This window comes from Syngnathus acus, chromosome 2 (assembly GCF_901709675.1).
Source record: "Syngnathus acus chromosome 2, fSynAcu1.2, whole genome shotgun sequence".
NCBI lineage: Eukaryota > Metazoa > Chordata > Actinopteri > Syngnathiformes > Syngnathidae > Syngnathus > Syngnathus acus.
Genome location: NC_051088.1, coordinates 10,085,385 through 10,113,223, shown reverse-complemented (window position 1 = coordinate 10,113,223; position 27,839 = coordinate 10,085,385). Strand labels below are relative to the sequence as shown.

The 27,839-nt window shown below is 43.1% G+C and overlaps 3 protein-coding genes across 3 annotated transcripts; 1 reads left to right on the top strand and 2 right to left on the bottom strand.

The window, feature by feature from the left end:
- The first annotated feature begins 692 nt into the window (after positions 1–692).
- Positions 693–12,068, top strand: LOC119138863 (transketolase-like). The gene is made up of 14 exons (XM_037279215.1): positions 693–933; positions 2,410–2,527; positions 2,764–2,877; positions 3,099–3,196; positions 6,028–6,219; positions 6,511–6,629; positions 7,379–7,575; positions 7,724–7,888; positions 8,510–8,666; positions 9,045–9,175; positions 9,603–9,686; positions 10,204–10,297; positions 10,373–10,495; positions 11,418–12,068. Exons 1-14 carry the CDS (start codon positions 827–829, stop codon positions 11,603–11,605), a joined length of 1,887 nt encoding a protein of 628 aa, XP_037135110.1. The 5' UTR covers positions 693–826; the 3' UTR covers positions 11,606–12,068.
- A 5,305-nt stretch (positions 12,069–17,373) lies between these two features.
- nsun5 (NOP2/Sun RNA methyltransferase 5) lies at positions 17,374–20,411 on the bottom strand. Its single transcript, XM_037244307.1, has 5 exons — positions 19,990–20,411; positions 19,037–19,748; positions 18,594–18,801; positions 18,065–18,229; positions 17,374–17,750 (listed from the first exon to the last, which is right to left on the bottom strand). Exons 1-5 carry the CDS (start codon positions 20,200–20,202, stop codon positions 17,546–17,548), a joined length of 1,503 nt encoding a protein of 500 aa, XP_037100202.1. The 5' UTR covers positions 20,203–20,411; the 3' UTR covers positions 17,374–17,545.
- A 1,042-nt stretch (positions 20,412–21,453) lies between these two features.
- On the bottom strand, positions 21,454–27,298 carry mybl2a (v-myb avian myeloblastosis viral oncogene homolog-like 2a). The gene is made up of 12 exons (XM_037241747.1): positions 27,178–27,298; positions 25,659–25,752; positions 25,407–25,478; positions 24,938–25,027; positions 24,592–24,812; positions 24,375–24,495; positions 24,188–24,241; positions 23,856–24,082; positions 23,015–23,717; positions 22,605–22,847; positions 22,331–22,531; positions 21,454–22,159 (listed from the first exon to the last, which is right to left on the bottom strand). Exons 2-12 carry the CDS (start codon positions 25,749–25,751, stop codon positions 21,551–21,553), a joined length of 2,634 nt encoding a protein of 877 aa, XP_037097642.1. The 5' UTR covers position 25,752; positions 27,178–27,298; the 3' UTR covers positions 21,454–21,550.
- Positions 27,299–27,839: the final 541 nt, after the last annotated feature.

The following is a 27,839-nucleotide window of genomic DNA, read 5'->3' as shown; positions in this document are numbered from 1 at the left end:
CCTTTTTGTCACCTTGGTAATTAGAAACTTAATTTACTCAATTTATTGCGTACTTTTAACCCCAGTGTGAGCAGCTTTGGTGGTGCAGTTTCGGTGTTAACCCACCAGATGTCGCCATGCACATGGAATCATCTGCTATCGCCGCGATCGTGCACCAGTGATGCATAAAATAAATACCTCAACCCGGCCAAGATGCACGGTGTTTCTTTCTTTCTATTTTCATTGGAGGGAATTGGCTTCCATGCAAAAGGCTCCAGCACGACTCTCGCGAGGATAAACGTGTCAGATTATGGATGGATGGGTGGATACTGGATAATAAAGCCTTTCATCTGTATAGTAATTATTTTAAATGCATACACAGGCTCGTTTCCTCAACATTTGGGGGACGTTGCACTGCTTTGTGTAGGTTCCGCATATGGAACAACAGGGAACGTTATACAAAGATTTTCGCTATATCTCGTGTATCAAGTGGAATCCCAGTACTACATCACAAGCATGCAATGCGGTGTAGTGGACTGTGACTGTGGGCGCGGCCTGAATGAGACCTTGGCCTCAAACCAAAAGCCTCCTATACTATTGGCTGTGCTAGTGCGTGACACTTCGGAGTATGAGTGAGTGCAGGCTGTTTTTAGCGCGAGATTAGCCATATTTGCTTGCAAACACGCCCCCTCTCCCGCCCCAAATCGCTACCCTCCCTCACCCGTCTCACTTCTGTCACTCTGCTGCAGACGCACCACCGCCTTTTTAACCCCTGCTGTCGATCATTGCGCACGCGGAACCATTTTGGGGGTGTTAACTCATCTTAATCTGGGTACACGGGTACAACATGGAAGACTACCACAAACCAGACCAGCAGACGGTGCAGGCGCTCAGGAACCTCGCCAATAGGCTACGGATCAACTCCATCAAGGCGACCACTGCGGCGGGCAGCGGGTAAGAGCGGACTGGATTCCACCTTGATATAAAATACGTGCAGCAGAATTGTCTCGAGACGTGCAGAAAATAGTCGACAACGATGTACTGTACTTTGCTTGGTGGTTTAATGGAACATGAACGGAATGTACTATACGTATTGTACTGTTGTGGAAATTCATTGAATTTGTATGCACGCGTGATCCATGCAAATTGTGGTTTAAAATTCACTTGTGTTGTCATGCAAGTCTTTAATTAAACGTTTTATCTTCCGTGAAATAAGGATTCGTACTCAAAATTTAAAAAACAAGTGCACAAAATGGTTGCTCATATATTGTACTCTACCTGCCTGCAAGGGCAGTAAACGCATCATCGTATTTGTATCGTATCGTATTTCTGATCATCTTCTGGCAATACATTAATTCTGAAAGATTAAGATTTATGGTTTAGTAAACTAATTCAACCGTTCTGATTATTCGTTTCGGGTTCTGTGAAATACTTTATGCATGAGTAGAAGAAATGTCTTGTTTCCTGAAAGTGAAAATGAATGTTTATTACTGTATGACAGATGCACCATATTTACCATATTTTTAATTAATGTTGGAAGGGAATCGAAAGATTTTAATCATTGTTTTACTCCGTCAGTGGTCCGTCAAAGGAAGAAGAAAAAATTTTACGCGTCATATTTTTTGCTCTACAATCATTGATTAAAATACAAACATTAAAATGAAGATGAATGCGATTAGATACAGCCAAGAGTAGTCCAAACTGCTTCCGTGTTGGGTTATATATGGAGGAGGAGGAGAAAAAGGAGGAGCCAAGTCCGGTTCGGTGCAGTTGGCGGTCCAATGTACTCAGCGGCGGTACGTGTTGCACAGTGAAAGGCCAAATGGAGCTCTCACGCGCGTCCCGATTTAAGCCGCGCCCGCGAGCACGCTTCAGTCGCTGTTGCGTTAAATGCACGGGATTCAATCGAACAACTCAATCCAGTTAGACTTTCAAAATAAAATCCCCCACTGGAGTGTTAATGAATCACCAGCTACTGTATTGTGAAAGGTTCAATACATGTTGGGTTTCCAAAACGTTTCCTGTCTGGTATTTTCATTTCATCCATCTCAGAGTATTTTTAAGGTTGTGGCTCCCCTCATTTGATCACACTTTCCCTTTCAGGACAGGTTAAGCCTTGATGGAGGAAGGCTGCAGTGAGGTATTTCTGGCATGTAGAGTGGAAATGGAAAGAGCAATAACCTGCAAAATATAATATCTAAAGAGTGTGCATGCAGGAAAATGACAATATCCAGTGTGTGCCCATGAGAGGGAAGCCTCTCTTAACTCTGTCTACATTTTTGGCATGAAATAACCCAGTATATGCACAGAAACAATCAACCACTGATTTTTGTCTGTTGTACTTTGTCGCGTTGACAAACTTTAACTGTGGTCTATTCAAACATTAGACCAAACTATCACCTAATCTTATGTCTGGTTCATTTGTTTCAGTCACCCCACATCATGTTGCAGTGTTGCAGAGATCATGTCTGTGGTCTTCTTTCATACCATGAAGTACCGACCTGAAGACCCTCGCAACCCCAACAACGACCGCTTCATCCTTTCCAAGGTACTTCAGCACATCTGCATTGTCCAGATCCATGTTACTAATCATAACTTGTCTGGTGGGACCGCTGCACGAATAAACATATGAAGGGCCTCTAAATGTATTTCATTCTTTTATTGCAGAGAAAATAGTGTTCAAAATTCCTCACCTGCAATGACATTCTACTGACTCATTTCTGATGATAATTATACATAGTAGAAGGGCTAACAGACAATTTGGTCTTTGCCACATGTTTTCAGGGCCATGCCGCCCCTGTGCTTTATGCTGTGTGGGCGGAGACTGGCTACCTGAAGGAGCATGAGCTGCTCAACCTGCGCAAGGTCGACTCCATCCTTGAGGGTCACCCAGTCCCGGTGAGGAACCTGCAGAGAGTTCTTTCTGTTTTTCTAGCCCTTCCCAGCTGCTTTTGGACTCTGTTCACACTCAAATTCACACCTTTGGGCAATTTAGATTATTCAATTTGTGTTTTTGAAAACACCTTAGTAGACTGGAGTATGTGGAGAACATGCACACGCCAAACAGAAAAGTATGTTTAGCATTGAGAACTATGCCTGTGTTTTGACCCCATCAACAGAGGCAGCAGTTTGTGGATGTGGCCACTGGTTCCCTGGGCCAAGGTCTGGGAGCTGCCTGTGGAATGGCCTACACTGGGAAGTACTTTGACGAGGCCAGGTAACCCACAAACTCGCGATACCAATATCGGCTGCCCTCTTGTGGTTGTTTTACGATCAGAAACTAGAAATTACAAATTAGATGAATAAAAGAAAAGACAATCCCTAATGTAAACCATGCTCACGTTTTTACCCATTTGGTTGAGATGTAAGTTGATTGGTTTTTGATTGATTGATAAATTTATTTGATCATATTCAACAAGAAAAAAAAAACAGTCAATACAGATTTTTTTCAGGGAAACGAGTTAATCAAAAAGGCTATTGCTTATCATGCCATTATGTTTTGATAAAACACATTTCGGCAAAGCAACTCAATGACCGCAACGAACCAAGACAAAATTCATCACCTCACAGAGCAGAATGATGTCTTGAAGAGTAACGTAAAGCAAAAACAAAACTTTATTTATGAAACGTTTTCACCCAGGCAAAAAAAAATCAGCGATCTGTTTATAGAAGCTTGCTTCATATGTTTTGTGAATACTTTGAGTTAAAACTATCAATTGAACCACACTTGATGTCATTTTCATGATTACTCCACAAATGTACACCTTTAACATTTACAGTAGCATGCACACGGAGATGTGAAATAACTTGATTTTTGTTTTTCTCAGAAGAACATTTTGAAAAATGTACAACTTTGGGTGTTTCCAAAATATATTCCCTAGAAGAATGAATTCACATTCAGTGCCAGCTGCCCTCACACATTTTTGAATAATTCATTCATTAATTGATGGTTGCCAAGACTTGCATCCTTAAAGCGTAAGAGATTGTGAATGACAGCAGCCCATTGTGTCGATGTGACATTTTAGCCTGCAGCGTTACAACAAACGCACCCTGACAGGTGCACTCTGGGTTGACATTTGTAAAGCCAACCATGCTCACGTTTAGATTTAACATCCAAGATTACCTAATTAATGTCGTTCGTCCTCGTCACATCCTCCATAGATCATTATCATAAAAAATGAATGGCAATAAGAAAGTATATCGGCTGCATTTTGAATTTTAAGGCCAATGTGGTGACTGCCGTGATCTTCTCTCCCTCTCTCTTGATCTCTCGCTCTCTCTCCCTCCACGCTGTCAGCACTCACTTGTTTCTGCTCTAATAAGCACACATGCAAGTGCACTCCCACCACGCCCCATCTCCCCATCTGCTTCACTCCCCCTCACCACTCCCCAAAGTGGAAACGTACACACCGTCCCTTTTGCTGTGTCGTCTGCTTTACTGTTTGCTCCACTGTGCGTGCGGCATGCATGCATGCGTGCGTGCATAAAGCCGCATAGGTCTCAGCCCCCCACCCCCCCTGCCCCCCCTGCTGTGATGCTCAGAGCAGCTCATCACTCGACTTCAATGCAACACAAAGGCTCCAAATTTGATCCAATTGCCTTTCGAATCATTAGGATGCTAGACTGATTTGTAATGTAGAGAATGGAGACATTTATATTTTGTACGACTGCAAGGCTTTCATGTCCTGTAACCATCTGGGCATGGCTGAAATCCGTTGCCATGGAGACCTCGCATCACCTACTTCAGTGGTCTGTAGCTTTTTCTAGGTCAAGGAATTGCATTTGGTAGCTTCCAGTTTGACACCGCACGCTTGCATACTGGCCAGTAAAAGCAAACGACTTGTCCCAAACAATCAACCACGCTTGCATTATTTAGAAGGTCCTGCTACATCATTGGAAAATAGGAAAATAATGATGACTTTAAAATATTTCCTGGGGTGAAAATGTTGAAATATTCTCAGAAGGTACAGGAAATGAGTCTTGGAATGGACCCAAGCAAGGGTGTGGTCGATCAAGAAGCGCACAAAAGGTATGCATGAACGAACGTGTCAAATGCAGCAGAGTTGAGGGTGATCATGCTGCAATAATCCACCATAATGAATGTCGAAATATGAGATGATGGAGTGAAACACAGACAGGCAATGGAAGGAACGTGTACTGACTGGAAATGTGTTCTTTAATTGTAAGGAAGGTGTGTGGGTGTTTAGCGTATTAATAGCACATTGTCATTTTTCATTTCACTTTTTCCACTTCATTTAAATTTGTTAAAAAATGTCTGCTGTGGTGTGATACGTATTTTTTAATTCAACCGGAAAACTACTAGCCAGGCCCGTGACAGCTAGAGGGAAATCCCCAGAGCTGCTCTTCCTTGATTGTTGCTTTAACTGTACATAACGAACATGGCTCTCCCCTCCATCTCGTTGCATCCATCCGCCTTTGTGGAATTCCTTTGGCTCATCTCTTTTTTCCTTTAGCTTCTGTGTGCTTTGTTGTTTCTTTGCGTGTGAGGTTGGAATGCAAAGTGTCTCTGCCTATCTTACTGCTTTAATAGGAACGTGTCTATTTGACCGGAAAGCTGTCAGCAGTGATTACTCTGCGGGAGTGAGGACGAGGTCGTAGTGGGTGGGGCGCAACGCCTTTGTGTGTTTAAGCATCACATCAGGCCTGAGTGTGCTCAAAAGGTGCTGCTAAAGACTCCCCAGCTGGTCCAAATTTCGGCTTCTCGAGTGCTAATATATGATGTATTATAGTATAGAAATATTTATGAATTGAGGGTTGGGTTCAGGAGTGGGTGGAATTTTTTTCTGAAACCTTAAAAAACAAAAAAAGGAAAACATTACTAAGACCTAATGCGCAACAACAAAAAAAAGACTTTTTTTAATGACCGTCAAATATACATTTACGGTCACATAAATCCATCTCTGATTAAAATTCCCTACTGACCACTGTAAATGAAATTGTATGTCTGTCAATTAAATTAAATGATATTGCAGATAAGAGAATGCAAATGAAGGGAATGATCAATGACTGGAATGATATTGTGCACAGCTACCGCGTCTTCTGTCTGCTGGGTGACGGCGAGCTGTCCGAGGGTTCGGTGTGGGAGGCCATGGCCTTCGCCTCCTTCTACAAGCTGAACAATTTAGTGGCCATCTTGGACATCAACCGGCTGGGTCAGAGTGACCCGGCGCCTCTGCAGCATCACGTGGAGAAGTACCAACGACGCTGCGAGGCCTTCGGGTGAGCTTGTTACTACGTACAGCTTGGAAATAATAATACTTGTGCTAAAAGCACATTTGGAAATTCTGGTTCAAAGTGGTTCACAAACATTTTACATCAATTACATCACCTCAAAAAAACATTTTGCTCTCCAAGTGTCAAATATAACTGAACTGCATGCAATGTGAGGTAGGTACTTGATTTAAAAAATGATTGAACATCTCTCTTTTTTTTTTAATACATTTAAAACTATTCACAATTGAAATAGAATAAATCCCAAACATTGTTGAGAGTTGGAGTATATTTGTGCAGGTGGCATGCCGTCATTGTGGACGGACACAGCGTGGAAGAGTTGTGTAAGGTCTTTGGTCAGCCCCGCCACCAGCCGCTTGCCATCATTGCCAAGACCATTAAGGGCAAGGGCATACAAGGTATTATTTTCCAGCTATTTTAATTCATTAATAACTTATACATTCAATGTATTTTGAAATTTAATAGGAGCTCTTGATGATCTACTCCCACCCTGTCTTTTAATCCCCAAGAATGTGTAGGATAAATCCACCAATGGCCTATTGTAGTAATGTTTTGTTATGATTAAAGAGGGGAATGTGCGTTATTGTGTGGTCGGGGGGGCTCCGGTACATGTGCAGAAGCAGTTGTCATAACATTCTAAGTCTATGGTCCATATGATTCTAACCTTTGACCTTTATTGAAGCCGCTTGTGTCAGTTTGATTTTATGCATGAGCCAGTTATGTATATAGTATGTGGGCAAAACCTGTCACAGCATTCTAAATGGGGTTAGGGTTATTGGTTAAGTGTCATAGTACGGTTTCAAACTAAAGTCAGCGTTTTAAACTAGGGCTAGGGTTTTAAAGTAGGCATTTAAACTAGGGTTCAGGTTTCATAGAAGGGTTCAAAGTAGGGTTTTAAATTAAAATTAGGGTTTCAAAATTCATTATGAATTGAATTAATCCCAGGTTTTAAAAAAAATGCTACTGAAAAACAAAATAATGCAATGTTTTCATAGAACAAAAGTGTTTTCTGTTTGCACAAAAAGGTGTACCAAAAACTGTGGTGCACAAACTGAGGTACAGACCATACCGTGGGTTATCTGTACCGTTGCTCCCCTTTACACCACTGCAAAATGAAAACTGCAACCGTGACATGCGTGTCTTTCAGCGGCCGAGGATAAAATGGGCTGGCATGGGAAGCCCCTCCCCAAAGACATGGCCGACAGCGTCATCAAGGAGCTGCAGAGCCGCATGGTCAGCTGCAACAAGCGCCTGTATCCTTCGCCGCCCAGCGAGGACACCGCGCCCGTCAGCCTGCGCAACATCCGCATGCCCAATGCACCGAGTTACAAACCCGGAGAGAAGGTAAGCAAAATGAGATGCGCTACCATCCGCGCTTGCTGAAATGCATGACCTTTTTATACACGCAAACCTGACTGGGATTTCCTCTTTGAAACTGCATCATGAAGTGTTGTCTGTCTGTCTGTCTGTCTGTCTGCACATCTGTGACCAGATCGCCACCCGGAAGGCGTACGGCATGGCTCTGGCCAAACTAGGCCGCTCCAATGACCACATTGTGGCGCTTGACGGCGATACCAAGAACTCTACCTTCTCCGAGCTCTTTAAGAACGAACACCCCAACCGTTACGTGGAGTGCTACATCGCTGAGCAAAACATGGTATGATGGGCCCAGATGCTCGGCTTTTCTCAGGCATGGGCAGTTTAGTATGTCACACTTGACAGATGAAACAAGATCAATTCCCCTTTCAAGCACAGTGGACCTCAGAACTTATTTTTTGTCTTATTTTGTCTGTGCAGACTGACAAAAGTCACTTTTTTAGCTTTATTTTGCAGTTATGCTGCTCTTAATTGTACTCAAATATTAATTAGACACGTGGGAATTTTTTTGCAAACAATAATAATAATCATGATAACATGAAAAAAATATCATTTTATTGCGAGAATAAATAAAAAAATATATAAAAATGAATCAATAAAAATCAGACGTTGCTTTTGAATCGTGGTTCAATGGAATTATTTTAAAAAAACATGAAACATGCCTGAGAAAAGAAATATGGTTAAAAAAAAAAAAAAATCTTAAATGTGACCATAGGGACATTTTCAACCAAGGTGTGTTCTCTAATATCTAACATTACAGGTATATTGGCCAGACAAACCAAAGAAAAGGGAGATAAGAAAGAATGTTATAGACATGCCAAACGTATTATATTATTCCGAAATTTAAGAGCCACATGGTCTGGCGCTTGAAAATGTTTTCACTCTCACTTCCATCTCCCAGGTGAGCGTGGCCATCGGTTGCGCCGTGCGGGACCGCAACGTGGTCTTTGCCAGCACATTCGCCACCTTCTTCTCCCGAGCCTACGACCAGCTGCGCATGGCCGCCATCTCTGAGAGCAACATCAACCTGTGCGGATCCCACTGTGGCGTCTCCATCGGTCAGCCAATCAAAATTGAGAATGATCTTTGGAGGGGATTCATGGCCACTTTATTTTTTTATGTTAAAGGACTCACTAGTAAATACTTCCCCAGAATCCTTAACTTGATCCTCCCATCTTGTCACCTTCTCCTCCTCCTCCTCTTCCTCTTTCTGGAATCAGCAACCTCCCTCCCCGTGTCCCCCCCACGAGTCACGGAGGCCATCTGATTCTTTCCCCACCTCCTTCCCTTTCACCTTCTCCTCCACTTCCTCAGGTATACTGCATGCTCACTACCTGGATGCATGCTTAGCTGCTAGCATGCTACACATATATGAGCTTCTCTCTTCACGTCTGTTCATGTGTACATGTATGTATTTGTGTTGTGTGCTTGTTTAGGAGAGGACGGTCCCTCTCAAATGGGTCTGGAGGATTTGGCCATGTTCAGAGCCATTCCCGGGGCCACCATCTTCTACCCTAGTGATGGTGTCTCCACTGAGAAGGCCGTGGAGCTTGCTGCTAATACAAAGGTACCGATTATTATCACAGTTACAAATGGAGTAATTGAACTAAACCTGCACAACCGATAAATGCACATATTAATCACAATTGTGATTAGTAATATGGAATATGAATTTAGCATATTAACCCCATAGGGTTGCAGCCATATTGTCCTTTACGCCCACTTTCCGTCATCCCGGTGCCTAAGTGCTCAGGTAGCGGCCGTCGTGGCTCATCTGATTTCTGGGTTTGGTCATGTCACGTTCGAAAGTCCTTGGCTATCTGTGATTGTGATTGGCTGCTGACCGGTCCAGGGTGTACCGTGTCCAGTGTGCTCACCCGCAACCCTTTGTAGGGACAAATGCTGCAGGAAATGAAAGAATAAATGGATCATTTTCTTTCTGCCCTGAAGACACAGTATAATAGTGAGTTGTGTGTCCCCCCCCCTCCCCCAAGGGTCTGTGTTTCATCCGAACGAGCCGCCCAGAGAACAACATTATCTACAACTGCAACGAGGACTTCCACGTTGGACAGGCTAAGGTTTGTCGTGTTTATTTGTCTCACACAATTTGCCACTAAGTTATTGTGTGAACATATTGCTTCAACACATTTGTTGGCCAGCGAGCAGTTATGGGAAGTAATGAGGTTCAAATACTTTGTATTGTAATGCACTTAACTGCGTATTTATTTTTCCTCATAATTTTTAACTTGACTAGATGCATTTGAAACATTAATATTTTTACTTTCTACTCCTTACTTGGTCAAAATGGACTAGTTATTTTTTCCCCAGCCTGTGCAGCTGATGGATGACATGAAACAAATACTGTAAATTAAAGGCAACTGAAATTGTAGTTGTGATCTGTTTCTCAAGCAAGATATTCTGACCTTGCTTAAGAGAATGGTTAAACGTTTTCAATTATTGAGGGGGATGCACCTGCAGACCCCCAGCTTCTAGTGTTCACTTATTTTTACCAGTTATCATGAACTAACTTGGCCTTTTTTGGTTGTCAGTTCACCATGATAGCAAAGCTGAGTATGATCTTCCCTTCCACCTCAGGTTGCGTACAAAACCAATGACGACCATGTGACTGTCATTGGCGCGGGGGTGACCCTCCACGAGGCGCTGGCAGCCGCCGAGCACCTGAAAAAAGGTACGGAGAACCTTGTTTTGTATTTTGAATGTGTGGACGCAGCCCCTCAAGAATCCTTTTCTTTCTCCTCCACAGAGAGAATTAACATCCGCGTGATTGACCCGTTCACCATTAAACCATTGGACTCCAAGACCATTATTGACAACGCCAGGGCCACCAGGGGGCGCATCATCACTGTGGAAGACCACTACTATGAGGGTAAGTAATACATTTTGACTTGTGATGTCATCCACTATGGTCCCATTTTTTGCACTTGAGTGAAAACCCAGCAGGAAGGTCGAGAAAAATAAATTCCGAACAATGTCCCTGATAAGAATTGACAAAATCGATAGTTTTATGCTGTGTGTCAGACGCATGTTTTTCTTGCAAATATAATCAAAATTCAGTATGCATCGCCCCCTATTGGACTGGAGTGGAACATCTGTCACGCACGTTCTGTTGATCTGAGTCTTGCTTAGGACTTGTTCAGATGATAATTACACAGAATCAATCAACTATTCCCGATTTTGCTCAAAATATTTTATTTCTTTTGCTCTCGTAAATAAAATGGATTGATGCAGAGTAAATTAGTCAAATATAAATGGATTGAGAGAAAAAGATGAGGCTGCAGACAGAGCGACAAGGGAAATGTGTGTGATTCTTGTGAGTCAGGAAGGAGATGAGAGGGGATCCATGAATACAGTATGTCGGTGGGGGGATGGGAGCTGGCACAGCTTGTCAGAGCTTCTTAATTTCCGCTTTGGCCTGTGGGCCCTCGCTGACCTACATACAGTACCAGCGCCATGCATTTAGATGTCCAAAATGTCTTTGTCCACATCTCTATTGTGCCTGTGCATACTGCAGCTTTCTATTATTCTTTATAAGCTGGACCAGCCAGGACTTGTGTTAGCACTAGCATTATTGTTCAGTTGTGTGCAATATTTGTGCAAAGGTATTACACATGATCAAGAAATATGTACTCTACTCCGAGACATCATGTTATAAAACACAAATGTGTTAAGAACCAGCATTTAATTGAATTGTTATAGATTGTTTGATGACCTGTACCTGTACTGTAGTGTCCCACAATCTGGAAAAGATCGACCCTTTAAGAGTTGCTCTTTGCTGTGCTTCTCACCAGGTGGTCTCGGCGAGGCAGTGTGCTCGGCGGTGGTGAATGAAAGCGGTTTCAGCGTGCACCGCCTGGCCGTGTCGCAGGTGCCCCGCAGCGGCAAGCCCCACGAGCTGCTCCAGATCTTTGGCATCGATCGCGACGCCATCATTCAGGCCGTCCGCAAGGTGCTCAGCGGTGCCGCCAACGCCAAGTGAGGAGAACGAGTGCAGGGGCGCCCCGGTGAAGGTGAACTTTGTCTTATCGCCATGGTGACAACAAACGCATAAGGGGAGTGGAGGGGGCCGACTTCTGGCCCACTCCTCATGAGAAGCCCTTTTACATTGAAAATTAAAAACTGTTATTGATGTTTTTGACACCCAAATGCAATTCTGTTGGAGCGCACACATACACCATTTTCCCCTTTTCTCTCTCCCCAAGAAAGTTCTGATACTGCTGTCGTGTAAAAGTGAGCAAAGTAAAGTGACGTTTTGTTTTTAAATCATTTTTATGGAACCCTTCTCTTCTCGGGTGCAGCGCCACACCCACTCTCAATTGTAAGCCCCACCTACTAGTCGTGACATGGTTTGTTTCGGAGCACTGACTGTTTTTAAACCCTTTTTGGCCCTCACTTGTGACAAGATGGTCTCACACCAATAAAAGGATGCTTTCTTCACAACACTTGTGTCTCACTTTTTTTGCAGCACATACAACTTGAAAACAATTTTCATAGTATTGTGTACTGCTATACCACACTGTTTCAGATGATGTAATTGGATAATAAACATAAAACTTGCATAAAATACAGTAAACAACTGCATTTCCAATTATAATTTATTTGCAGATTGGAGGGATTCTGTCCTCCTTTAGTCGCTGGTGTCCTGACGACCTATTGGTTGCTTTTGTGCTCAGACTAAAAGCCGTGTTGAATATAAAAATATTGGTTGCTTTAGTCCTGTCTGGTGGCGTCTTTGTTAAAATGAAGCGAGAGGGGGCTTCATTTTGTCAGGTTAAAAAAAATGAAATCCTCATTTTCAAATCAGTTATATTCCTCAACAAATTTTTACATTAATCCCAGGAAAATAGGTTTCACAGAAAAACCCATAAACTATTGGTATTATTTTAATTTTGTATTATGTATATTCAAATTTAATGTGGATCATTGCTCTATTAAAAATGGAAGCTTTTAGTTTATCATCAATAATTCATGATATTCATGAAGACACTGATCATGTTAAAGATTTCTCCTAATTCTCAACAATTATGTATTAATGTAAGAAGAATAACAATGTCCACTTTTCAGCTGCAACAGATGACACAAATATGGCAGCCATAAAGCATATTTCTGCATAAAACATTCTCCTATGGTTGCAATATAAACTGTTGTGGAAGCCTTTTGCACTTCTCATGAAGATAAATTGTATATTTTGGAAATACAATCAGAATTTCTATGCTGGAAATGGCATTCAACTTCACATGGAACAATGTTACTTATATCACTGTACGAAAACTGTTTTTTCGTATGCAACCTTTGGCTGCCATGCCAAGGAGCTCAGATCGCTGGTCCTTGGGACCCTCGTAAAAAAGCCCATATCCACTATGCGTTGTGCATATTTTATAAGTGTTAATAATTGAAAGACCTCTTAAAATATTCACACCGACTGCATGTGTTGGCTATAACTTCATTTCTGCATATGGCATTCATACTTTCATTCAATCCCATCTCTCTATACAGTAAACATTACAAAATGTGCAATTTCATAATTTGTGCTAAATGACTGCAGTCCACTAAGTTGTAGGAACATTATCATTTTCCTAGAAGGCTTTCAATAGTGATGTGCATTCCAGTTCTTTTAAGTAAACTGAATCTTTAAAATCAGTTCACTCAAAAGATTCGTTCAAATGAATCGTTCAACGAATTTCTTCAGTGAAAGAGAGTGAACGAATCACTTCCTAAAGTGATTCGTTCTTTTTTCAGTTCATATGACTTCAACCAGTAGGTGTCGGTAATGCGCGTTGAAGCTGGTGCCACCTCGCCGTAAAACAAAACGAAGAAGAAAATGACGTCACTTCCCGTTCACGAACGAGTCGTGAATTGCATTTCCCGTTCTCCAAATGAATGGATCTGTGAGTGAACGAGTCAGTGATTTGCATTTCCAGTTCGTCGCGAGAACGGATCAGTGAGGGAACGGAATCCTGACTTTCCCGTTCGCGAACGAGTTAATGGGTGAACTGCCTTCCCGTGCATCAACGGATCAGTCAGTGAACATGTTGCGTCTCCCTCCTGGCGTGAACTATGTAAGCCAGAATGTAGATTTATGATTTGCCAAGGAAATAAAGAACCACTCACTGAAACACCACTTCTTTTATGCACGTTTTCTCCAAGCTAACGGCTTACTTTATTGCATGAAGGGATGCGCCGTTATGCAACAACGGGAGATTATGCTTCTCTTTGGGTAATCTTGATTTTATAACACATAGTAGTTTTTAAATAACGTGTATGCATATATACGCCTAAATATTGTTATCCAATATATCTACTGCAATTTCACATTGGATTGCTAGTTGAAATTTACTTTTAATATTATTTGGTTTTAAATAAACATTTATGTTAAAACTTGTCTGGTGTTTTATTCCTTGTTTTTATATTCGCCAATTAAAACCTAAAAATCAGACATTTGGTTAACTGCTTATAGGACAATATGTGTTTTACGTTGTTATATGAGTTGTGTACCCCAAAATAACAAATATCGTCATAACGGATTTTTATTTTCAACCTTTTATTCAAACACAAACACATTCGGTATAATAACACCATCAACTACAATCCAACAAATGTGTGTCGGCTGGCATAGCAGCAACGCTGTCACTCACTCGTGAATCTTCGCGAACGAACCTGAAAATGGCGGTGTACCTAATAGAGCGTCCGAATGACGTCACAGATCAAACAGCCAATCAGAAAGTGGGGGTGAGGGCGGGTGTGGCACTTTTCACTTTTAGTTAAGCTTTGGCCATGATTTTTCCCTAATGAAGTGGCCTGTTATTAGGTACACCTGAAAATGGCGGTGTACCTAAAGGAGTGTCCGTGTGACGTCACAGATCAAACAGCCAATCAGAAAGTGGGGGTGAGGGCGGGTGTGGCACTTTTCACTTTTAGTTAAGCTTTGGCCATGATTTTTCCCTAATGAAGTGGCCTGTTATTAGGTACACCTGAAAATGGCGGTGTACCTAAAGGAGTGTCCGTGTGACGTCACAGATCAAACAGCCAATCAGAAAGTGGGGGTGAGGGCGGGTGTGGCACTTTTCACTTTCAGGTAAGCTTTGGCCATGATTTTTCCCTAATGAACTGGCCTGTTATTAGGTACACCTAAAAATGGCGGTGTACCTAATGGGGTGTCCGAGTGATGTCACAGATCAACCAGCCAATCAGAAAGTGGGGGTGAGGGCGGGTGTGGCACTTTTCACTTAAACCAGGGGTGTCGACCTCCAGCCCTCCAGGGGCCGCGTTCCAATATGTTTTCCAAGTTACCCTCGTTAAACACACCTGCGTGAAAAGTTTTAGCTCCTTTCACGTTCTCCAGGAGCTAAAACTTTTCACGCAGGTGCACTTAACGAGGGAATCTTGGAAAACATGTTGGAATGCGGCCCCGAGGACTAGAGCTTGACACCTGTGACCTTTGACCATGATATTTCCCTAATAAAGTGGCCTGTTATTAGGTACACTTGAAAATGGCGGTGTACCTAATGGAGTGTCCAAGTGATGTCATAGATCAACCAGCCAATCAGAAAGTGGGGGTGAGGGCGGGTGTGGCACTTTTCACATAAACCAGGGATGTTGACCTCCAGTCCTCCAGGGGCCGCGTTCCAATATGTTTTCCAAGTTACCCTCGTTAAAAACACCTGCGTGAAAAGATTTTGTTCATTTCTAGTTCTACAGGAGCTAAAACTTTTCACGCAGGTGCACTTAACGAGGGAATCACACGGACACTCCATTAGGTACACCGCCATTTTGAAGTGTACCTAATAACAGGGCACTTTATTAGGGAAATATCATGGTCAAAGGTCACAGGTGTCAAGCTCTAGTCCTCGGGGCCGCATTCCAACATGGTTTAAAAGATTCCCTCGTTAAACACACCTGTGTGAAAAGATTTTGTTCATTTTCACGTTCTGCAGGAGCTAAAACTTTTCACGCCCCGCCCCCTACACTATTGGATTTCACCTCGCCCCCTAGGTAGTGGGCGTGATCCCTTGGTTTGCTCCGCCAACTTCGGGGTGGGGCTGCCCTATGTATTTATACATAAATATTTGCATTCGTTTGCATATGCATACAAAGCGAGGTTCCAATTTTAAAAGCAGACTTAGGCATATGCTCACACCAGGGATCGAACCACGGTCATTCCGTGCAAGAGTCTGTGTCACTAACCAGTCGGCTATTTGACCTGTCAGCCCTTGGATGTCTGCACTCTTTTGTACTAGTGATGTGCATTCCTTTAGAAAGTTCACTCAAAAGATTTGTTCAAACGAATCGTTCACCGAATCGTTCGCAACACATTCTTATTTATTTATTCTTTTTTTATTTAACCTCGTGTAGTGTACTTATTGAAGTGTCCATGAGGTGTACCTAATCACAGGTCACTTCATTAGAGAAAAAGCTTCAGTGAAAGTGAAAAGTGCCACACCCGCCCTCACCCCCACCTCCTGATTGGCAGTTTGATCTGTGACGTCATTCGGACACTCCATTAGGTACACCGCCATTTTCAGGTGTACCTAATCGCAGGCCACTTCATTAGGGAAAAATCATGGTCAAAGCTTAAATGAAAGTGAAAAGTGCCATTTATTTTATTTATTTTGAACAAATCGTTCACTTACAAGCCAACACTAGCTTTCAATCAATATTTGAAAAACCTGTCATACATAACATTTGACATACATTACAATATATACACAATATATATTCTATTTAATCGTGTTTTTAAACATTTACTTATTTTTGAATAATTCTAAATAGTAATAATTAATGTTGGTATTTCATTATTCCACACATTTTTTTATCATCAGAATTATTACACCCAAGACTTTTGCCCCCAGTTTTCACATTTAATTTTCTTGTTAAGTCTTTGAAATGTTACTATATTTGGTATTGTTTTGTCCATTAGTCTTGCGATGAAGAGCTGATTAAAATCATTTGTCTTTGTCTTGTGCAGTTAACGTCCTTGCTACATTGAATTCAGCACGACATTATTAGATGTGATGTTTGCAATGACCATTGACCCCGCCACGCCTATAGCCTATCAGGACTCTGTCTGGTTTTGGAAGTGTTGTCAGCTGTGTGTGCGTGCGTGCGTGCGAATGCACAGTGTATTTCACACACTGTAAGCCGTACATGCAGCTGTCAATCTGCAATCTGCTGTAAGGATGTACCCATGACAGAAACAGAAACACACATCACACACACACACAACAGCTTCAGTCACTTTACATTATTTTAACCTCCCAGTCCCTACTACCCCCTGCAAATGTGTGTTGTCTGAGGAGCCTTGCAACTATCTGCCCATCAAAGGAATATGGAAGATATTTCATGTTCAGACTGAAATATAGGTCAAAGGTAATGTGTTGCGAATAATGAAGACAGCCTGTGAAATCAAATGAGAAGATGAGGGAGGATGTGTGATGTTAAGAAAGAGGACAGAGACCACAGCAGAAAGAACAAAGACACCACACACGCCACTAAAGTGCAATAATAAAGCTCCAGCTATCTAAATTTGGTTGTAGCGCCCCCTTCCGTTGATATTACGATTTGCACTGCTATTCCAGTTGTGTTCAAAATAGAGGGGTCTTTTGAATACGAATTGGCTTGGTGCTCTACTAAGCTATTCAAGGACCAAGGTTAGAATTCATTTTTATTTTCAATCTCTTAGTAGTGTCCAGGCAGTGTGGAAATGGTAATGCCCAGCACCTAATAAGGTAAAGTACTCGAGAACATGGATGGAAATGCCATGTGCCATTTAATACAACGAAAAATAATAGTTTACTTGGAAGCAAAAGGAGCCGCAGGAACTTTAGAAAAGGCACTTAAAGTTTTTGTATCATGTAGACTTTTTAATAAAAATGGAAAAGCATTCGTCATGCAATCCCGTTGTTCACAACATGCTGCCAATTCAGTCTTTCGATTCAGTTATCACACTTTTGCCTTTCTTCTTCCGCTTCCTCCTTCTCTTTTTGGTCTTCTTCTCACCTAGCTTGCCATCTTCAGAGGTCGTTGCTTTGTCCTCGCACTCTGAAGGATCAGACTGGTTGGGACTGGGAGCGGCTTCAGGGGTCTTCTCACAGGCAGGCAGGCAGGTCACCGTCATCTCGGGATGCCTATATTGCACAAACACATTGATCAAGACTGGAAGAGTTTTATTTTTCTCCCATAATGTGCATTAAAAGTACCTTCATCACTGCCATTAACCTAGCTCAAGTTCAAAGTTAGACTATTGCTAACATACAATAGGAAACTCTATTGACCAATGTAATATTTTCAATTGAAATCTTATTTTGGGAACCTTTTGCAATGTTGTTAGCAGGGTCTTTTGTTCGCCTCGATAAATTAGTCCAGATAAATAATAATTCAGAGTGAAAAATCAAATGGATACATCTGTCTTCTCAGTTTTCTCAAAGGCAGCATCGTCTACCTTGTCTGTAGCGTTAGCTGTGGCATCAGATTGTCAGCTTCATTGCAACGCTCCAGCAGAGCCACAAAGAATCCATGCGTGCGCATCCCGTTGACGCTTGCCCGGAGACACTGAGATAGGGGTGGCAGGCCTCGTTCGGGCCACTCAGGCAGCAGTGGCACCAGCCTGCGGGTACGCAAAACACAAGCTGGTAAGGTGTTTTAAACCGACCATTGCTAGCTGGAATGAAGTTATTCCTAGCATTGTGATCTGAAATGTACTGCATGGTGTTTGTAGACTCGAAATCATGTTAAGATGAGTGACAGTTACAAATAGTAGTTAATTTGTGTTTAAATACAATAAAGCGAATCATTTCTTAGCAGAGTTCAAAATGTGTCTGTTCTCAAAATCACTAAGAGACCCAGTCTGTTTCTTTGTTTAACCAATAACTCAATCCAAGAGTCACCAAGAAAATCAATTCCAAACTGATTCGCAACAGCCCTAATTTTGGAAGCGTCACTGACTGGTGAACGGGGCTGAAAGGGGGCACCTGAAGCCGGGGTTCTGCTGAAGACAGGCCGTTACGACCTCCTCGTTCTCCTGGCTGTGGACAGAGCAAGTGGAGTAGATTAGGCGCTTCAGCCGGGGGAACCGGAGTCCGTGGTTCAGGCAGCGCAGCTGGAAGGAGGCCAGCGAAGCCAGACGAGATGCGTCCTTTTGAGGATCGGCAGACGTGCGGTCCTGGAGACACACCATGCCTGAAACAAACATGTACACACTGACTGAATATAAAATTTACAGTGGATAGAAACCAGTTCGTTTTTTGTGATCTACAAAAAGGGACACCAAGGCCAATAATAATCTTTTCCACTTAACCTGTAAAGCTGAATTTAGACAATTAAACCCTCTAGAAAGTGGAAGTTTAAATAAAATGAAATGTAAATTGAGACAAGCTCCTCATTATTTCAACATAAGAGCGGCGAAACGTTCTACCTGAACCGCTGCAAGAGGGATCGAGCAGGATGTATTCCACGCCCCCGTACAACTTGCTTTCCGGGTCCACCTTGAGGAAGTCCTGATTGGCCAGCTGATGACAAGTGACGCCGGCTCGCAGCATGAGGGTGGACATGGTGGCCAGACGCTTGGCATCCAAATCAAAGGCAAACAGCCGGCCTCTGTTCTTCATGATGGCGGCCAGGTGGCTGCTTTTATTCCCCGGGGCAGCGCAGGCGTCAATGACATGGCTCCCAGGCGGTGGATTGAGTAGAAAGGCAGGGAGGCAGCTGGCTTTATCCTGAAGAATAATGTGGCCGGCCTTGTACAGGAAGTGGTCGTGGAAGTCCGTTTTAGGCGGGAAGACCAGCACCTCAGGCAGGTGAAGGTCCTTCACAAACCCCCTTGCCGTGAGGGTCAAGTCATCCAACTTGGAGGCCTCCCCCTTGTAGGTGAAGCCCTCCCGCTTGAGGTAGTCCACAGTGTCCTCCATCGTGGTCTTCAGGATATTGACACGCGCATACCTGGGCAGCTGGTCACCAACGGGTTCCCTGATGTTACTGGCGAGGAGGTCTTCATTCCTGCTGACTTTTCGCTTGACTTTCATGAGGGCCAACTCTGTCTGCAGCCTGGAGCGATGCTTCATCACCAATGCCTTCCAGGAGCCGCCGCACTTGAGGCCTTGGCCCATGAGCAGGTCGAAGACTAGAACCTGTGGTGGAAAAGATAAATCATTTTGAGATACAAAATCTTCCGTATTTTCGCGGAAAAAAACAGACCTGATTAAAACTAACAAGCCCGCTCTAAAAACGAATTAAAGCTAGCTAAATGTAAATAAAACCCAAAACAAAATAAAAATGACGTAAAATTAAAATTCCCAAATTCTAACCCTGCCCGGAACACACTGAAATAGGTTTTTACGACAGCAAATATCGAACATTTCCATTCCACACCTTGGCCAGGGGCATCTTCAACTTGGTATATTTCAGCAGCTTAGTGGACGCGATGATGTCCTCCAAGATGGACGAGAACTTCTGGGTCTGGCAGACGAGAGCGAAGAGCTGCTTGATGTTGGCGAATTTACTTTCATACACTAGCGTTTTGAGAGCGCCCTGTTGCTTGTCCACCTTGTCCAGGATCTCAGCGGCTTTCGTGTACAGCGCCATGGCGAAGAGAACCGTTCACGAGCTCGATGAGCTAGCGGTGAAAACTAAAAGGCATTTGAAACGTCCTTGCGTGACGTTACTGTTCTTATTCAGGCTCTCTGTGAACAAAACTAATGTGAAGATGGGCGAAATATAAAGGACGAGAGAGAACACGCGTGTAGGAACTGGTTGCCATTACCTCGGAAGTGAACCCAACTTCTGACGTCATCATTACGCGCAGACAAGTGTCAAAATAACATGCTCTGACAAAGTGCAATAACATGTATGAGATTGGTTAGGTGCTCAAGTAGCTCTCAGTTTCAAAAAGCTGTTGAGGCAGAAAGTTTAAAATTCCTATTTTTAATTTTTGTAACTCCAGTGCAGTGTTCCAAAAGTGAAAATGATATTAATATATTTTATTTATTTATTCCCCCTTTTGTTTTATTGCTGACTAAGTTTTGGAGGGGTTTATTATATAATCTAAATTCTGGTGATTATAACACCACTTTGCAAACGTTGGTTTAAATTTTTAAGCTATCAAGCATACTTGATGAGAAAAGAAACACCTGGATTAAATCCACAAAATCGTCAGACACATTTGCATCAGCAAATATAATCTTTCAAATGAGGCTTCTCTTTTGGGTGGTTGTAGCAAATTTCAAGTTTCCTCCAGTTCAGCACCACAATGTAATACTGCCTTTGCAGTTACCAGTGTCACCCAATCTTGTGTAGTCGTCAAATAACAGTTGTCACGATGTCTGTGGTTTTAGGGGCAGAAGCGTCTTAAAATTAGGTGACAACAATTTTATTAATAGTTTGCCTTAATTATTATGAATGATTTATATTGACATAAGCTTTTATTATGGGCAGTAAACACTGGATCAATCTTCTATTTACAAAATTTTCAATAGCACTTGTACTCATAAGGGTCGCTTGTGAGCTGGAGCCAATCAAACTGACCTTGTGCCAGAGGACGTGTGCCACCGATCTGGTGGACGCCCAATTGCAGAGCACATATACTAGACAAACAGCAATTTAAAGTCATGTTCAATTCTATGAACAACTCAGAGTCTTCAAGCATGCTTGTATTTTGGAATGTAGCAGAGAGCAAAGCCAACCAATAACAAGCAGAATTTCAAACAGTAAGACCGGAGTCAAGAGCCAAACTGTAAAACTCTATTTTAGATTTCAATTTCCCAAAAATTCTAATTGTGAGGCAGATGTGCTAACCATTCTTTTCTTTACTGCAAAGAAAAAACTCAAGTGGCTATCTGAATTGACAATTGCAATTTTTTTATAACCAATGTTAAAAAAAAGGTGATTTGCATAGCAGCCGCTATCAGCATACACATTACAAAGAATCACCCAATCACTTGGTCGCTCTGTGTTTAGTGACCCCACCGGACTTTTTGCCAGTCTTTGTCTTCAAAGAGTTTTTGTAAAGAAGGAGTCTCTCTGTGGTGTGAGGTGGCATGCGGTTCCGTTTGGCCCGTACGATACAAGCTGCCATCGGGCAAAGCCTGTCGAAGCCCCCTGAGGTAGCGGGTACCGCCAGAAGTCGCTTAGCAATGCCTTGCAGTTGTGGGAAGCGAGTGGCCGATTTCCAGTAGAGCAAACTGGAGCCGTTTTCCCACAGCGGCTCAGACAGGTACACGTCAAGTTCTGAGGTCACGGTCTTTGATGGAAGCTGGGGGAGGCTGTTATCTGCTTTGCGCTTGATGCCGACGACATCAATGGAGTCACGGTTGTCGTCCGAGCTCCCCCCAGTGGCCTCCTTCAGGCTGACGGCCGCCGTTTCCTCACTGCTGTCCGGCGGCTGGTCTCCTTCCTCATTTTTCTGGTGTTCCTCCGCCGTCGAAGTCAGATCAGTTGCGACTGCCTGGCTCCCCAGTGCCGCCTCCGCAATGACACGAGCCTCATATTTTGTTGGAGGTGTTAGGAAACCTGTCTGGTCTTCAAGGTGGTCATCAGTGAATGTCTGATCAAGACAAGTGAGAATTTCAATTTAGTGTGAAAATCATAATAGAGCATTGTTTCCACCAATCACAAAACACATTCACATTCCTCTAGGGCAGGGTTGGCCAACCAGTCAGAGACTAAGAGCCACATTTTTTACTGTGTCATCGCAAAGAGCCACATCATAGCGTACCTTCAGTTTGTTCCTCGGGTCGAACACAACAGCCATTATCACGTCTTCCTGGTGAATGAGGGACTGGAAGTGAGTATGGAGGCCCGTGCGCAGGGCCTTTTTGAAGTGGGTGTAGTTGGTGCTACAGCCTTCCAATGTCTTATCGAGGCTAACCAGAGAGGTCAGGACATACGAGATGGCCACTGCATTTCCTAACAGGGCCTAAAGACGAGAGCAGACAAAAAATGACACTCTCACATTGCCTTCTAGCATATAACTTCAGATCATTCCATACCTGCAGGGCTTCCTGGAAGGGCTCCAGGATAGCCAGGATATCAAGCACTTGCTCCCTCTTGACCATGATCAGAGGCGGGGCGCTGGCCGTGTCACTGGCCTCGCTACGAGCTTGCGCCAGGACGGTGAGGATCCCGTTCCAAGCCGACTCCTGCACCATTCGGCGGAGGGACACCATCATGGAGTTCCAGCGACAGTGGTTGGAGGGCGGACACAAAGACACACTGCACTCCTTTAACAAAACCTTCACCAGGACACAGAGAGGCGACAACATGATTTGGTTGTGGACCAGCCAACCATTTGTAATCCAAGCAATTAACTTTAACTATCCAGACGATCAAGGCAACTGGAATTATAAGCAAGAAGACATAATATGAAAATGGTTCATAGCATGCACATCCATTTTCATACCTCACTCCAGTACGTGCTGCCCCTGAAGAACGCCACGACATTGTGGACATGTGAGAGGAGGTTTTCCACCACCCTGGAGTTCTTCAATGCCTCACTGATCACCAGCTGTAGCGTTTTTGCCACACAAGTGATTTTGGTCCCAATCTTGACCTCTGAAAATGGAGACTCCGATTCGGGCATCCGGTCTGACAGAAAGGCCACGACCTCATCTCCGTCTGGCTCCCCACGGTTCGACGGGCACATGATCTTGTAGTCGCAGAAGACACTATTTGCAGCCAGCACTTCTTTGGCGTGGTTGACGAGGACGTAGCCGATGCTCTGCGGAAAGACTCCGTAGCCCAGCAGCACGCCCTCCAGCTCCTTGGCGACTGCGCCGCTCAGGTCTGTGCGGCTCACGTGCCGGAAGGCCACGGTCGGCCGGCGGATCTGCCACGCCTCACTGATGAAGTGGAGCTGCACGATGACCACGGATTCATCCATCGAATCGGCCTGCGCGCCCGCCCAGACGTCACAGGTCACATGAATAACACCCTGTCCATCTTTAGATTTGCACAGGCAGGCCTTTAAGTCACGGATGAGCTGAGGTCTGACAGTTCTCTCCACGTCGTCGTAAAGCTGCAAGCTGACGGCGCGCTGGGACAGCTTGTGGTATTCGGGGCCGATGGTGCCCATGAAGGAGCGGAAGCCTGATCCCTCCACAAAACTGGGAGGGATAATGAAATGATGTTGTACAATTTTAAGCACACTGCTTGGAACATAATGTCAAGAGACTTTCTGTCAGTCCCCCTAAGCAATCAGAGACATAATAACGCATCTCAAGTGAGCATCATTCAAAATCTACCTGAGCGGCAGCATGTCCTCAGCAATCATCCTCAATGCAGCGTCAACTAACTTTTTCTGATCCACCGCCTCTGCTGCTGCGGGTGCTGTGGCTGTCACACCACTGGAGCTGGGTTGGGTGGGCAATGGGGCACTCTTTGGAGACCTGGTTCTTTTTGATGCGACAACATTCCCGGGTGCAGTGGATTTCTTCTGGGGGATTTTGCGCATTTCTTTCTTATCTTTGACCTACAGCAATGCAGAGAGTAAAGGAGGTAAAAGAAGGAGTCTCGCAAGTCATGTATTTAAGCACCTTTTCAGGATCTGATAGTGTAGAAGCAACATGGAGCTTACCACTTCGGGAGTTACTGGCATGGTGTCCAGTAACGTGTCACACTTGAACTTCACCTGCAAAATATAATCAATGCAATTGTATCATAATCTCCGAACATAAGAATAGGCCATGTTTGGTTGAGAAAAAATCCTGACCAACAACAATATGCGGACACGAGCATTTCAAAAAGCCATTCTCTTGTCATACCCTTCCTTCCACAAACTGCTGAATATCGACGGAGATGGTCTCCGAGTTATTTTTGAGCTGGCCCAATTCAGCTTCCGATTTGAGCGTGTTGTTCCAGTGGCTCCTCACCGCGTACTCTGTCCTGCAAACACACACAAACATCACACATATCACTGGATGTTCCAGTGCCAATGTCCGAACGACTTGAAGTGGCCCGACGCTCAATATAGCATCCTACCTTCCAGGAAGCAGCTTGGCAATCTCAGCCCAGCGGTTGCCAAAGACGGACTGGGCTTTGTAAATGATGAGATCCTCCTCGTGGGTCCAGTTGGACTTCTTTAACGTGGGCTCCAAGTGAGTCAGCCAACGCTCACGACACTGATTCTCCATCCGCCCGTTCAGCTGCTTGCAAATCATACTCCAGCGATTGGTGCCAAACCTGCCCACCAACTCTTTGATCTGCTCAAGGAGAAAAAAGGACAATTGCTTGATTATGAAAAGATGATGTAAAATCTGAAAAACCACACTGGCTGTCTACCATAATTCCTAAAATGTTTTATTGTACGAGAGTTGAAATTTGTCACCTTTTCGTCTTCCTCTTTGGACCAGCATTCTGCTACCACATTTCCAATCAGACTTTTCCAGCGTTGCAAACACTGTAATTCTGTCTTGCCCTGTCAAGTAACGGGACAAAATAGATCATTTCTTTTTTTAATTTCTAAGCTTCTGTGGTCCGGAACTGATACTGACTCCATCTATAAGTAATCACAATATAATACGACAATTTTCAATTATTAGTTCACATTTTGTATATTCATACTGTAATATATAACCCTTTACAAAAATATTACTTTTGTATAGTTTTTACTTTTAGGGGAACAGCATAAAATACCAAATTATATATGAGGCACACTATAACAAAACACCACATGAGTATAAAGTAAAATTTGATGTAAAACGCTAGATTGTGTTGTAGTGGAGCGACGCAATGCCATATGGGCCCAGGATAAAATCGGGCCACTATTAATTGTTCCATAGCTGAAATCGTCTTACCGGTAACAGAGTAGCGACAGTATTCCAGTTCCGTTCTCCAAAATTCTGGACAAGGATTTTCAGGTTTTCATCCTACACAGAGATAATTAGGTGAGAGATGTGGTTTTTCCTGTAACAGTTTTCTAATAGAGGGGAAAATAGCTCATAATATTGTACACCGATTCACTTCATTTAAGCAGTACTGCATATGTATATCTATCTATGTATATGCACAGATTGGTGATGCCCGCGCCTACTCGAATAACAACTAACCTCTTCCAGAGTCCATCTTACTTTGGGGCCAAGCTTGTCCACAGAGCTCGAGTCTGTGTCAAAACACAGAGCAACATCAGCCTTTTCTGCCATACTGTAAATACACATTGACAATGAGCTGAAACGCTGGGGAGAAAGTACACAGCTTGCACAATGTACAAAATCAAATATGTCAAATGCATAGAAGAGTGGTTCTTAACCTGGGTTCCATCGAACCCTAGGGGTTCAGTGAGTCGTCTCAGGGGTTCGCCGGAGCCTCCACTGCAGAGGTCCGAACACACCCGATTTATCGTGTAAATTCGTGATGACGCATATCTGAATTGGTCTTGCAAAGCAACAGCAGATGTCAAATTGACTTGCAGGTATGTAATTTGTTTTGAATTCATGCATTGTGTTGGTTTTGTATGTTGAACAAGGTGATGTTCATGCACGGCTTACTTTGTGCACCAGCATTGATGTCTTGAATTTGAAAAAAATTATTTTATTTTTCACTAAAGAGGGGTTCGGCGAATGCACATATGAAACTGGTGGGGTTCGGTACCTCCAACAAGGTTAAGAACCACTGGCATAGAAGGAACGCGAAAAGGTGGCTTTCAGCTTGTCTTCATTCCACCCTCAATGTGGAACAAAGAAGCAATATGGCCTTGAATTAAAATATTTTTCTCACCGAAATATGTTTTTAATCAATTTTTACCTTTCTGTGGTTAGATTAGTTTTTGCCTCAAGCCCGAATTCTCAGATACTATATATCTTTTTCTTTACAGATAATGAGACCATATATTTTTTTCTTCCAGTTTGTCAAAACATACCCAAAAAAAATGCAAATACAATGCTTACTGAATTAACGTTGAAATGGTCAACAATTTCACCATACAATGAGCTTGTCTACATTTCCTGCAACACTGTCTGTTGTGACGACGTTGTTACTACAAGCGTTGCATATCAGACAGTGGAGACACACTTGACCAGAAAAAAATGTGGTAGTTTGATTATGGCATGAATTTGAGACATAGGGTGTTTCCATTCACCTGTTTCCATTCAGTCATAAGAGACCCTGTTATCGCATTGAGTGAAACCATTTGAGCAAATTGAAACGAGATCAGTCAAACTTTTCTATTTGTTACTATTTTGTTTGATTGTGTGCTGGAGATTTCGTGTACCTTGGCTTTAAAAGCACTGGCCAAGATGGCATTTTTAAAAATGTTGTAGCTGACCAAGGTTATGTTGTTTACACATTTGCAAAGAGATGATACGAGTCCGCATTCTATTCACCAATTGGGATGCAAATAAAGCCGCAATTTCTCTATGTTTATAACATCATTCACATCGTGTTCGACTCAGGTGGAGAGGACATTTTGATGCAGTTTAATGCACGTGTACCTCTCCACGACGGCTAGCTAACGTTAGCTCCCTTAAATGAGCTGATAATAGCAGACGCAAAACAAACGAATAAGCGTGAATCAAAACGAAAACATTAAGCTCACGTAGACCGTTCATATTTTATAGGAACAATGCTCACGTTATTTGTCCGAATGGGTAAATAACTCCAGCCAGGTGCCAACTAGCAAGCTAGCATGTTCACACGAACGCATGAGTGATTCAGCTGCTAAATGCTAATTATGCTCACAAAAAAGTGTAGCGCCATCTCTGGCCAAAACAGCAAATGCAACACTGGAAACGTGACGTTTTGTTATCCTCGTCACTCCGATATGAACAGAAAAGTCAGTAAGCGAAAAAGAGAGGTTAAACTAACACCTGACTATTCTCAAACGTCATTTTGAAGCCTTTTGGAATCTCTTAAAACCTCTCAATGTCACAATTATGTCGGAATCCGTCGGACTTGATTGCAGCGACGCGTTCGTTTCTTCAGTATACATTTTCCTCAGTTGGCAACAATTGCTATGAAAACACAGTTCACGATAATAAAATAAGAAATAAAAGAAATAATAATAAAATAAATTTGCTGGATGGCAAAAGTTAGAATAAATGTGTGTATCCACCTGATGCAATCCATACAATAGAAGCCATGGCCTCCTGTACAAAATATCAGCTTTGTGTTAAACTGTGACTACATTGAAATAAGATCATTATTTTAATATTTCAAAATTAGTTTGATATATTTGATAATTCAGCCCGAGAGAGTGAGTGTGAGAGAGCTTTCGTGACAGTGGCTTGATTATT